Source organism: Microcebus murinus, chromosome 4, assembly GCF_040939455.1.
Source record: "Microcebus murinus isolate Inina chromosome 4, M.murinus_Inina_mat1.0, whole genome shotgun sequence".
Taxonomy (NCBI): domain Eukaryota; kingdom Metazoa; phylum Chordata; class Mammalia; order Primates; family Cheirogaleidae; genus Microcebus; species Microcebus murinus.
This window is the reverse complement of record NC_134107.1, coordinates 66,994,768-67,007,881: the sequence shown is the minus strand read 5'-3', so window position 1 is coordinate 67,007,881 and position 13,114 is coordinate 66,994,768. Positions and strand designations below refer to the sequence as shown.

Here is a 13,114-nt window from a genome sequence, read left to right as displayed (position 1 = left end):
TGGTACCATCCTTAGTAGTATCACAGTACCATCGATTTCCCTACTAATGAACATCTTGGTTGATTGTAAGTTTGGCAATGATAAATAAAGCTGCTATAAGCATCCATGTGTATGTAGGTCTTTGTGTGGAAATAAGTTTTCAACTTCTTTGGGTACACACCAAGGAGAGTGATTGCTCCATTATATGGTAAGAGTATGTTTAATTTTGAAAGAAACCTCCAAACTATCTTCCAAAGTGGCTGTGACATTTTGCATTTCCACTAGCAATGAATGCGTTCTGGCTGTTCCACATTTTTATCCGCATTTGGTGTTGTCAGTTTTCTGGATTTTGGCCATTCTAGTAGGTGTGTAGTGGTATCTCATTGTTTTAATTTGCATTTCCCTGATGATATATGATGTTGAACATCTTTTCATATGCTTATTTACTATCTATGTATCTTCTTTGGTGAGATGTCTGTCCAAGTCTTTTGCTCATTTTCGAAATTGGGTTATTCATTTTCTTGTTATTGATTTTTAAGAGTTCTTTGTGTATTTTGGATAACAGTCCTTCATCAAATGTGTCTTTTGCAAATGTTTTCTCCCAGTCTGTGGCTTGTCTTCTCATTCTTTTGGCATTGTATTTCACAGACATTTTTAATTTTAATTAAGCCCAGCTTATCAATTATTTCCCTCATGGATTATGCCATTAGTGTTGTATCTAAAAAGTCATCTTCATACCCAAGGTCATCTAGGTTTTTTCCTGTGTTATCTTTTAGGAGTATTATACTTTTACATTTTGCATTTAGTTCTATGATCTATTTTGAGTTAATTTTTGTGAAGCGTGTGAGATCTATGTCCAGATTCATTTTTCTGCATGTGCATGTCCATTAGTTCCTGTACCATTTATTGAAAATATTATTTTTGTTCCATCGTATTGCCTTTGCTCCTTTGTCAAAGACCAGTTGACTAATTTCATAGGTCTATTTCTGAGTCTCTCTTCTGTTCCATTGAGTTATTTGTCTGTTCTTTCACTAATACCACACTATCTTGATGACTGTAACTTTATAGTAAATGTCCAAGTTGGATAGTGTCAGTCTTTCAACTTTGTTCTTCTCTTTCAATACTGTGTTACTTCCCTGCAATTTTAAATCTACACATTGTGGCTCATGAATATGCCTTCTAGGATGAACTTTTTCCTTTTTTGATCTATAAAAACTCTCTTTATCCTTGTAAGCCCAACTTAATGGTGTCTTCTTATGAAGCATTCTTGAAATTTCCCATACACAGTGAATTACTCTTTCTTATGTGCTCCAGTGACAATTTGCTCATACCTCTATAAAACATCCCTGAGGACAGAAAGCCTGTCTATACCTTTTCCTCCATGTCTAGTACATGGTGTACCTAGGATGCAGTAGCTGCTCAGTAATGTCTGCTGAGTGAATAAATAAATAACATGGCAAATAGATCATTGGGAATATATCTGTCTTCTTTGGATCAGGACTTAATCATGTGTGTATCCTTGATTCTTAGGATGTTGCCTAGCACATAGTAGGCCTCCAGTAGATATTTAATAAGGGATGGAGATAGACAAGTACACAAATAGCTTATACAAAGCAAACTGGGCCTGGGGATAGAAAATTTGGATTTGAAGCTGAACACTATTGCTACCAGCCATTTAACATTTGGCAAGTTGCCAATAGGCAGTTTAGTTTCTTCAGTAAAATGGGGATGATATTTCTTACATAAAAGGGTTATTATGAGGATTAAATGAATAATACATGCAAATGCTCAGCACTGCTTCAAATTTAAGGTGGGAAATTAATCAATGCTTGAGTGAATGCATGGATGAATAAAGAAGTGCTATAAAAGAAATAAAGGTAAAATATCAAGGAAGCAAGGAAGTATGAGGGAGGGAGATGTGACAGCCCAAACTGGTGAAAATGAGGATTTGGGAGGACTTTTGAAAAAGGTTAAGATTTAATGTGAGTTTTAAAAGCAGGATGGGATCCTGAGAGAGTGGATTAGTGATTCCCTGGTTCAGCCTTATAGAAATACAATCTAATATATTCTATGCTGTTCCCAAATGCTATGCCCACTGTAAGTCAATTTAATAATAATGAGGAAAGATGAAGATTAATATTGCAAAATTAGCCATAGGCAAGAGAGTCTAAATTCAGATTCTCTTTTCCTAAAAGTGATTTTGAGGGCAGAAGGAGGGGGATTGAAATGTAGGTGTGGTGTCCTAAGACTTGAAAGCACCCTCTTAACTCATTTCCTCCCTTGCTGCAGTCAGGAAGTGCTTTCCGGAAAGAACGGGCAGGTTTAATGCAATTATGCGGTGCGGTGTTGGCCCTCCCCAGCTTGGGGATGTGCTGGGCAACTCCAGCTGGCCTCACACAAGAAAAAGCGAACTTCAGCTGCCCCTCAGGCCATTGTTTTAGCACTCTGCAGAGAAGTGTTCCAGCGGCTGATCGGAGCTGCTTAAGCTGTTTAATTGAATGAATTCAAGCTCATATAATAGGATCTAGGTCTTTAAGCATTTCTGTCTGGTGCACCGGATATTGGGCTGTTGGGCTGCTCAAGTTACCCGGCTTCCCTTAGTGAAGCTCAGGGTCTTTCTGGTGTCCACACTTGTCACATTTTGGTGTAAATCTCTGTGGGCTCAGAGCAGCCTTATGCTGTGCTTTGATGGTTGATTCACCCATTGATTCAACCTGAATCTAGTGTTTTTAAAAGCAGTGAGCTATCAGGTTATTTGAGTGAAGTCTGAACATAAAAAGATTCCTTGCAGAGAGACTTCTGTAATTTTTCTCATTTACTGGAAAAAGAGGGGGCATAATCACTATTTGGAAATCAAATCCTTCAGCTCCGTCTTGGCCTCATCTACTTGGGCCTGCAGCAGACTGACCACATGATGGAGCAGGCCCTGAATGAATTATAACAGAAGAGACAACAACAACAACAACAATTGAAAGGCAGGGTTATCTTCAGCCTGGCTCTCTGTAAATCCATCCTTTATACTGACACCCAATGATATTCCTTTCTTTTTGTTTCTTTCTCCAGTGTATAATTTACAAAAACAGACACGACAGCATATAGTTGCATGAGTTTTGATAAATGCAACCCCCTCAACACCCCAGTGAAATACACATTTCCAGCACCACAGAAAGTTCCCTTGTTCCCCCTTCAGTCAACCCCACCCCCTACAGGCAACTACTATTCTGATTCCTAGCACCATAAATTAGTTCCTTATCCAGAATTTCATATAAATGGAGTCATACAGTATGTACTCTTTTATGTCTTGCTTATTTTGTCCAATACTACATTTTCAGAATTTATTCATGTGGTTGCATCAGTAGTTTGTACCTTTTTATTACTGATTAGTATTCCATTGCATATATCTACCACACAGCATAATCTTTCTAAACTAATGATCATTCTCTCTGTACTTAAAATCCTTCATCATCCCCCCATTGTTTATATAATAATCCAAAAATTTTTAGTATGGCATTGAAGCCCTTTCTCATCTGACCATGGTCTCTCCTATCCTGCCACTTCCAGCCGTGGAAACTGTGTTCCAGGTGAGTGTCTCGCTGTTCTGTTAATGCATTCTGTCTGCTACCCTTGTGTCTTCTGGCCTGGCTATCTCCTCACCTGAAATGCTCTTTTTCCCTTTCCCTCCATGGCATCTTCCTCCCCAGTCTTTAAGGCTGTGCAATGTCTCACCTTACCTGTTAACCAGGTATTCCTCTGTTGTCTGTATTGCCACAACTCCTTATGCATTTTCAGTAATGGAATGGACATAGAGGCCTTGAGAATGGGATAATGCCTAATTTCTCTCGGCTGTTGCAGCATCAGAACAGTGGTGCACTCTGTGAACAGAGGATTTTAAGATAGCAAATTGAGAATTGCATTGGTTGCATGAATGAATTGGTGGTTCAGGATTATGTAGGATAGCTTTAACAGCTCCCATGAATCAGGGACTCTTCACAGTCCAGAGGGAATGCGGGCATTTGAGGGTTATTTCCTCATTGCTGGCTCCTCACAGATCTAGTGTCCATCTCTGGTCACATAACGGGCTCTAACTGAAACTATTGACATCTAGGAACCTCTTAATGGAAACTCAGCAAACATGTGGGTCACCCTTTTACTTTCCATATGCCATAAAATTCACCCTTTTAAAGTATGCAGCGGTTTCTTTAGTACTTTCATGAAAATGTGCAACCATAACCTCTAATTCCAGAAAATTTTTCATCACCCCAAAAGAAATCCCAAATCTGTTAATACAGACTCCAAATTTTAGGCAAATGAAATAAAATTAAAAAAAAATTAATCATAGAATATAGCAAGAAAAAACAGCTGTAAAAGCAATAAAAATATTTCATATCACACAGAGGGATGAAATCATATGCAGTCTTTTACTAAGGTGAGTGTATACAGATCAAAACAGATTACTTTAGCTATATAGATCTGATTCCATAACTAGGCAAATTTTCATACTCTTAATACTCCCTATTTATACTAAATTAGTTCTAACTCAATTACAGGTTGTTGGAAATGACAGCAAATGTTTACTGGTTATGTTAGACAGTTCTGGATATTTGGATCAAACAAAGTATCTTGTCCATTATATACCTAATAGTCATCAAATTGATACTGATTTAATGATTGATTAATTTATTATTAGTATTATATAAACATTGTTCATAATTCATGTATATGTTGCTGAGATTTCTTGTACAACTTTATGTTTTGCCTGAAGTTAATAATTGCATTGTTTTTGGGGGGACTTACTTTTCTCTGAACACTTTACTAATTCTTCCCTAAACACTTTAACAGAAGAATAGCACCTTCTTATACAATTTAGAATGCTTTTGATTGCAGTTAGTATAATGACATTTTTTCATTAATAGAGATGGGGTCTTGCTCTTGCTCAGGCTAGTCTCAAACTCCTGAACTCAAGTGATCCTCCTGCCTCGGCCTCCCAGAGTGCTAGGATTACAAGCATGAGCCACCCCCCTTGGCCCAATCTCACATTCTCTAATAGGCTAGACAGGGAGTATTTGTAGCATGCAGTCCTAGTGTTGCAAGAGTGTAAAAGTGGAAGCTCAAAGCCTCTAATATTGCAAAGTTGCAAAGGTTTGGAACATTTGCACTGTCTCTACATAGATTCAAACACATGGAGAAATAGACTCCAGCTCTTGGTGGGAGGAGAGGCAATGTCATATTGCAAAGAAGCTCAGACCCAGAGAGTGGTGATTCATTGGGGGTCATTATTATAATGATCTATCATAGGTATTGTGTATAAAGGTTGTTTGCTCCATTTTATACTTTCCTCTTCATGAGGACCCTTGAGAGAACTACCCAACTTCATTACCAAGGATCTTTGTATCTATTCTAAGCAATTGGTCTCATTATCTTTTGGGGGATGTTAATTATAGAAACTGATCAGATTTAATTTTTCCCATTGGCTTTTAGGAATATTAGAGCCAAATTTGAGATTCTGTAATAAAGATATATTGTATATGTATTTATATGTTTGTTATATTTAATCTTAGTCTAGATCCCAGTCCCATTTTATGCTATAACTTCCTTGTTAAAATTTTCTTCATGAAATTCTACCTTGTTTTATTTTTAAATAGCATTTTTATTTTAGAATAGTTTTACATTTATAGAAAAATTACAAAGATAATATAGAAAGTTCCTATATGCCCTGCACCCAGTTTTCCTGTTGTTAACATCTTACATTACTACATTTGCCACAAATAATGAACCAATATTGATACCTTATTACTAACTAAAGTTCATGCTTTATTCAGATTTCCTTAGTTTCACCTAATACCCATATTCTGCTCCAGGATCCCATCAAGGATATCACATTATATTTAGTCATTGCATCTTCTTAGGCTCCTCTCAGCTGTGAGTGATTCTCAGACTTTTCTTGTTTTTGATGATCTTGGTAGTATTGAGGAGGATTGGTTGAGTATTTTGTGTAATGTCCCTCAAATGTGATTTTTCTGATGTTTTTCTCATGGTTAGACAAGGGTAATGGGTTTCAGCAAAGACCACAAAAATAAAATGCCATTCTCATCATATACTATCAAAGGTACATATTAATACTGTCAACCATAACATCACTCTTGATGTTAATCTTGGTCACCTGGCTCAATAGCGCTTGCCAGACCTCTCCACTGTAAAGTCACTCGTTTTTCCCTCTTTTTATGCTGTACTCTTGGAAGGAAGTTTACCATGCACAGCTGACATTCACAGAGTGAGGACTTATGCTTCACTTCCTTGAGAGCAGAGTATCTACAAAAATTACCTGGAATTCGTCTGGTTTATTCTCCCTCACTTATTCAATCATTTATTTATGTTAGTATGGACAAATGGATATTTGTTTTATTTTTGGCTTATAACTCAGTAACTCATTGTTATTCAAATTGTCTTAGCTTTGGTCATTGGGAGCTCTTTCAGTTGGCTCCTGTACCCTTTGACATATTCTCATTGTTTTGTTTTGAGCATTTCTTTACTTTCTGGAACCATAAGATGCTCAAGGCTCATCTTGTATATTCCCTACCCCAGTTCTAGAATCAGCCCGTCCTTCAAGGAACTCTAGTTCTTTTTATTGAAGAATGTTATTATAAACCAATATTTGGGCATTGAGTGATCATCCTACTTTTAATTTGTCTTTTTTATTGCATTTTATGTATCATTATAAGTGGCCTAAGATTTCTGCTGAAATAAAGAAGAATAAAATAAATAAACAAGAAACCTTATAGGTGCCACATGGGCCTCTTACAACACTGTCTCTGGGATTCCTAAGGCTCCACATAAGTCTGAGCACTCTTAGACCAACATGTTGGAGAGGCCAGTAGGCACAGGAGCAGTGGTATGAACAGTGCCATTCTGGGTCCTTCAGGCCAGCAACTGTCAACATCATATGGACCAGAAGCTGTTGCTTAAATTACTGATCCATAATATTGCAAGAATGGTTGTGGCTTTAAGCCATTAAATTTTGGAGTAATTTGTTATATAACTGTAGATAACCAGAATAATGTCTAATGTTTTCAGATGGATATTAAGATCTTGTGTTAGTAGAATCTGGTTTGCAGGGGGAAAGGATGAGAAAGAAAACAAGAAACACATTTTTGGGGGTGAGCAATTTGTAAGGTAACATTTTATTGTGATGATAATGATACTTTTTAAGTTGTGCTGCAAAATTGAGGAATTAATTTGCTTTATTTGACATTTCAAAAATAATGAGTGACAGGAAATTGGTTTGGGAAGAGAGCGAGAGAGAAAAAAAAGATGCATAATTATTTCTTTCATTATGAATGTGCATTCCTGACATCTCTGAGGGCTAAGATTGTCCTGCAGGGAATATGATTAAAGTTACAAAAGAGGAAAACAAAATAAATAAGTCAGCTTTTGATCCTGCTGCTATATTTACCCACAAGAAAGGAGGAAGCTCTCAGGTGGGCTTTTGTCTAAGTAATGTCCTGAAATCCAAGTGTAAAAGAACAATATGAAATCTCAATTCTTCCAAACGGTTTGGGGTGAGTTCAGCCCTTGAGCCCCTGGGGGACTTGGTTCCCAAGGAGACTAATCCCACTTGCACAGCATTAGGCATCACTGGGGCGAAAGAGCTCCAGTTTGGAGTTCTGCAGAGCCCCTACTGCAGGCTGGAGCCGGGTCCCTCTGCACCATAGAAAGTGAAATGTATTGATGTCAAAGCCACTCAAATGAACGTGCTCACTCAGGGTGTAGGAGGAGGGACCGATGGGCCTGGCAGGAGCTGGCTACTATACTGAAACTAATTCCATCCCAGATAGTGCTCTTCCTCCAAGGAAAGCAGATCAAGGGGAAAAACAATGGAGACCCTGAGGCAGGGTAGGGTCTATGTGTACAATTTAAGGGGAGAGTGGAAACTCTTAAGGATTTATTTGTTCTCAGGTATAGAATTATTTCAAACAGAAGTTGTTCTTTGTTGCTTTATTGCCTAAATGTTTCCATAAGCACCATTACTTTCATTTAGCCCTGCCTGTGCCCAGGCTGTTCTGCCAGAGATATTACTTGTTTGCTTGCAAAACTCAAATGCATCATTTAAGTTTTAGCTCAAATGCTACCTGTCTATGCAGGCTTCTCCAATTCGTCTGGTAAACTTGAGGGCCCTTTGATTTCATCAACTATGGTACTTTTAATTTACTTCCACTGAGACATGTATCAAAGTATAATGGTTTGTTTGCATGTCTATCTTTCCACCACAAAGGGTAGGCAGAAATCATGGCTTGTGGTCTCCGGACCCCAGTACCAGCACAGTATTGAGCACATGGTGGGTGTCAATATCTTTCTGTTGAATGAACAAGAGACTGGATGACTATTTATGTGCAAGGATCAATTTTGTGAATTGGGCTATAGACTTTCTAAGCCATGAATATCTTATATTTGTATATAGAGCTTTAGGGTTGACAAAAAACTTCCATTTCCATTATCTTACTGATTTTCACAATAGTCCTGTCAGATAGGTTCACATTATTACTCCATTTTTGTAGATGGGAACTCGAAGGTCCAGAGGGTTAAGAGACTTTTCTATAGTCAGTCTGGCAATAAAAGGCAGGACTGGACTCCAGTCTCAGTCTTTGGCTCCAGTTTCAGTACTCCCTCTAGTATGTTACACTGCCCTTTTTCTATGTTTCTACAACCCCCAAGTATGGCGACTCCTTTGCATCTGAAAATAGTCACTCACTTTGTTGAAGGAAAAGATAAATGATGCTGATTTTATAAAGTGATGTGTTGGTAAAAAATGGGTAGGGCCTAAGGAATCATGAACATGGACATTTGTTGAACTGCTATCTTGTGCCAGGTGCTTTTATATACACCATCTCACAACAACCTGAGGAGCTGAGATTACTTCCATTGTGCAGATAAGTAAAGTAAGACTCAGAGGTATTATTTGCCTGTTACGTCATGTAATTCTCACAAAAATCCAAAGAACAGTTCTGACCATTTTCATTTTGTAGACAAGGAATCTGAGCCTTAAGAAGATGAACTGACTTGTTCAAGGACACTCCCCTAGCAACAGAAAGGGCCAGAATTTGAACCTGGCCTTATCTAACTCCAAATCAATATTGAGGCTTAGGAACTCCAATTATCCAGAAATGAAGAAAGACTTTTATATATCAAGCTTTTCATATGACATTTATTTTGAATATGATTATGTTGGGATTTAGATAATTCTCTGGGGATTATAGATTTTTCAGAATAAGATGTCAATTAAATATAGAGTCCTATGCACTCTGTGTCTGTCTGGTAAGTTGTAAGAGTTGCTCAGTTGAAAGAAAGTGGAAGGAACAAAAAAAAGAGTTAGTGCTCTTGGCCACCAGATGTGGAGGCCTTTGGAATTAACCTGTTCAAAAGGGGAAGGGCAGTGCTAACATCCACATTTGAGGGCTAAGAATCACAAATCAGTCACAGGTCCACAAAATTTTCTGAATGCAAATGTTACCAAGAGTAAAAGAAATATATAGTCCGGTCATGGAAGGCAAAATTTTGTGTGTAACTCAAATGAAAGGTATGTGATAACTGAGCCAACTTGAATTAAAAAAATAAATCTTGATACAGCTATGTAGGTATGGGAATGGTTACTTCATCTCCTAAATGAAGAGTGCTCATCTGGCCTTTCTTCTTTGGTAAGGCTATGCCTTCAGTGTGCTTGAAAATGGTTTTGCTATATTTAAAAAGTGAGGCTTAGAGAAAAGAGTTTTGAAAGAGATAGTGTGCATCTCCCCCATGAAGACTCTGCATCTAAACTACAACAACTTAGAGGACACTTTATCACGCATAGAATATTTTCATATGCTGACGGTTCCCAATTTATGATGGTTCGACTTTCGGATTTTTCAACTTCATGATAGGTTGATCGGGGTATGACAGGTGTTTTGACCTACAATATTTTCAACTTATGATGGGTTTATTGGGACACTGCTCCATGGTTAAGTAAAGGAGCATTTGTATGTGATTTCATTTAATCCTCGTGAATACCATGAGATACAGAAGACACATAAGGGAACATAGGCACCTTTGTGTATTTCAGAGAAGCAAGGGCAAATACTCATCCGGGCTATGGAACGGCCAACAGATAATGATTTTCACACAGTATTTCCTTTAAATATCACAAGTGCCCTGTGAAGAGGGCAACCTTATCTGCATTTAACATGAGTAAGCTAAGCAGAGAGAGGTCAGTTGGTTTGTCCAAAGGCATGCACTCAGCAGAGCAAGAATTTCAACCTAAGTCACAGGGCTATTGAGTGGTGAGGCTAAGACCAGAACCTAAGTCTTTTCTGAACCTCTTCTGAAAATGATCGTATTGCTCATTTTCTCTATACTTAGTGGATTCCCCGGGTGAAACTGGGTTTAAGTGGACATAAGGTGATCCTTGAAATGAAACATTGTTCCGGAAGGACAACCTAAATGGCCTGACAGGTAGGAGAGGGGTTCTAATCCATCTTTTGTTCTAACAGGCTGAGAGTTTTACACACACGTGGGCCCTCTCTCAAGTCACAGCTGGCTGAGTGAGAGTGCCTCCTTATACCACTGCCTCCTGCTGTCTATGTGCTATAATGAGATGGGCCAAGTGCAGCCCTCAATTTACGATTGGCTAATTGTTACTTCTAACAATCAAGAGCCAGAAGAGTGAGCAGTGGACTTGAGGGTTCTAGGGAAACTCAGCTTAGAATTAGAATCTTAGGACCTCAGCTAGAGCTTGAAGAAACACTAGTTTTCTTCTTCCATCTTACAGATGAGAAAAGCAAGTTCGAGAGAGAACACAAGTTTTTCCAAGAGCTTAGGAGTGGCTTTGGAATCAGACTGGACAGGATCTAGTCTTGGCCTACTCACTGACCCTCTCTGAGGTAATAATAATATGTAATCTACAGGGCTGTTGTTCAAGGATTAAATAAAATAACCTATGGACAGTGCCTGGAAGAAGCAAGGGCCCAGTAGCTGGTGGCAATTATTGTTACCAGAACAGAACTGAAATCCACATCTCTAGACCTCTGCCTTCTCTGTCCCAGGGACAATCTTCCGTGCGAGGACTTGGTTGTACAAGAGGTGAGCCGGCACGACAAATGCCACGGGGCGAAGGGAAACGAAGGGGTTAAGGCGATGAGCTTGAGAAAGCACAGAAAACCAAAGCGACCCCCGCCCCACCAAGCCCGGCTAAGCAAGCCCCTCCCCTCCACCACCGGGGCGGTCGCCGCGCTCCCTCCCTCCGCCCCTTGCTTACAAGACCTAATGAGCTCCCCCGGGAGGCCGAGCAGCCCGCGGGCCCGGAGCGAGCAGGCTGTGTCGCGCGCGCCGCGCCGGGGCGGGAGCCGGGCCTGGGCCGCGGGCGGGAGCCGGCCGGGGGCGCACGGGCCGCGCTGCGCACCGCCCGGGAGCCGCGGCGATGGCGGTGCAGGCGGCACTCCTCAGCACGCACCCCTTCGTGCCCTTCGGCTTCGGGGGCGCCCCGGACGGGCTAGGGGGCGCCTTCGGAGCCCTGGACAAGGGCTGCTGTTTCGAGGACGATGAGACCGGAGCGCCGGCGGGCGCGCTGCTGTCGGGAGCCCAGGGCGGCGACGTGCGCGAGGCCACCCGTGACCTGCTCAGCTTCATTGACTCGGCGTCCAGCAACATCAAGCTGGCGCTGGACAAGCCGGGCAAGTCTAAGCGGAAGGTGAACCACCGCAAGTACCTGCAGAAGCAGATCAAGCGCTGCAGCGGCCTCATGGGCGCCGTGGCCCCGGGCCCGCCCTCCCCAAGCGCTGCCGACACGCCCGCCAAGCGGCCGCCCGTCGTCCCCAGCGCCCCGACCGTCGCGGTCCCGGCCCAGGGCAAGGCCGTCCCCCGGCGGGAGGCGTCGCAGGCCGCGGCAGCCGCCAGCCTGCAAAGCCGGAGTCTGGCCGCGCTCTTCGACTCGCTGCGCCACCTCCCCGGGGGCGCCGAGCCGGCGGGGGCGGCGGTGGCTGCGCCAGCGGCCGGGCTCGGCGGAGCGGGAGCTGGGGGCTCCGGAGGGGATGGGGCCGGCCCCTCGGGGGGCACGGCGGTCCCGGGCGCCAGGAAGGTCCCGCTCCGGGCCCGCAACCTGCCCCCGTCCTTCTTCACTGAGCCGTCCCGGGCGGGCGGCGGCGGGTGCAGCCCGTCGGGGCCAGGCGTGTGCTTGGGCGACCTGGAGAAGGGCGCGGAGGCCGTGGAGTTCTTCGAGCTGCTGGGGCCCGACTACAGCGCCGGCACGGAGGCGGCCGTCTTGCTCGCCGCCGAGCCTCTCGACGTGTTCCCCGCCGGAGCGGCGGTACTGCGGGGACCCCCGGAGCTGGAGCCCAGCTTCTTTGAGCCGCCGCCGGCGGTAGTGGGAAACCTCCTGTACCCCGAGCCCTGGAGCGTCCCGGGCTGCCCCGCGACCAAGAAGCCACCCCGCGGCGGCCTGACCTTGAACGAGCCCTTGCGCCCCCTGTACCCCGCCGCCGCGGACTCTCCGGGAGGGGAAGACGGGCCGGGGCATTTGGCCTCTTTCGCCCCCTTCTTCCCAGACTGCGCCCTGCCCCCGCCGCCGCCGCCCCACCAAGTGTCGTACGATTACGGCGCGGGCTACAGCCGCACGGCCTACTCCAGCCTTTGGAGACCCGACGGGGTTTGGGAAGGGCCGCCGGGGGAGGAGGGGGCGCCCCGGGACTGACTCTGAGGCACCCTTCCCGTCAGAGACCACTGCGGGGGCGCCACGCCTCCGCGGGTTTCTCCTGAGTCTAAAGAACCATGGGAAAATGCAAGTGGACACGAAACAGGATTAAACAAAATTCAATTAATAAACTTAAGAGTAAGAGATGAAGAGGAGTTGGGGATTGTTTTAATCACAGTCTCGAGTGTTAAAAAAAATATGGTAGGTTCTTATTGGACCAGAACGATCCACAAAACCAAGATGGTTTGGGGAGTGGGGTGGGGGGATGAGAGGGGGGCAAGAGGTGGCTTCTGTAGCTACCTGTCCCTTCTCTAACTCTTCAGCAAAGGTCAGTGTATTTAGTGTAATTGCCCCTTTTAAACAGTGCCCTGGTCCCTCCCCTGCCTTCCTCTTGAGTACATTTTGAATTAAAGCCTATGT

General features: G+C 43.1%; 1 protein-coding gene across 1 annotated transcript; it reads left to right on the top strand.

The window, feature by feature from the left end:
* Window positions 1–11,402: 11,402 nt before the first annotated feature.
* On the top strand, window positions 11,403–12,780 carry FAM181B (family with sequence similarity 181 member B). Its single transcript, XM_012736108.2, has one exon. It carries the CDS (start codon window positions 11,426–11,428, stop codon window positions 12,692–12,694), a length of 1,269 nt encoding a protein of 422 aa, XP_012591562.2. The 5' UTR covers window positions 11,403–11,425; the 3' UTR covers window positions 12,695–12,780.
* The last annotated feature ends 334 nt before the right edge of the window (window positions 12,781–13,114 follow it).

Excerpts from the sequence above, each read along its gene's own strand:
- FAM181B (XM_012736108.2), top strand. The coding sequence starts at position 11,426 with ATGGCGGTGCAGGCGGCACTCCTCAGCACGCACCCCTTCGTGCCCTTC.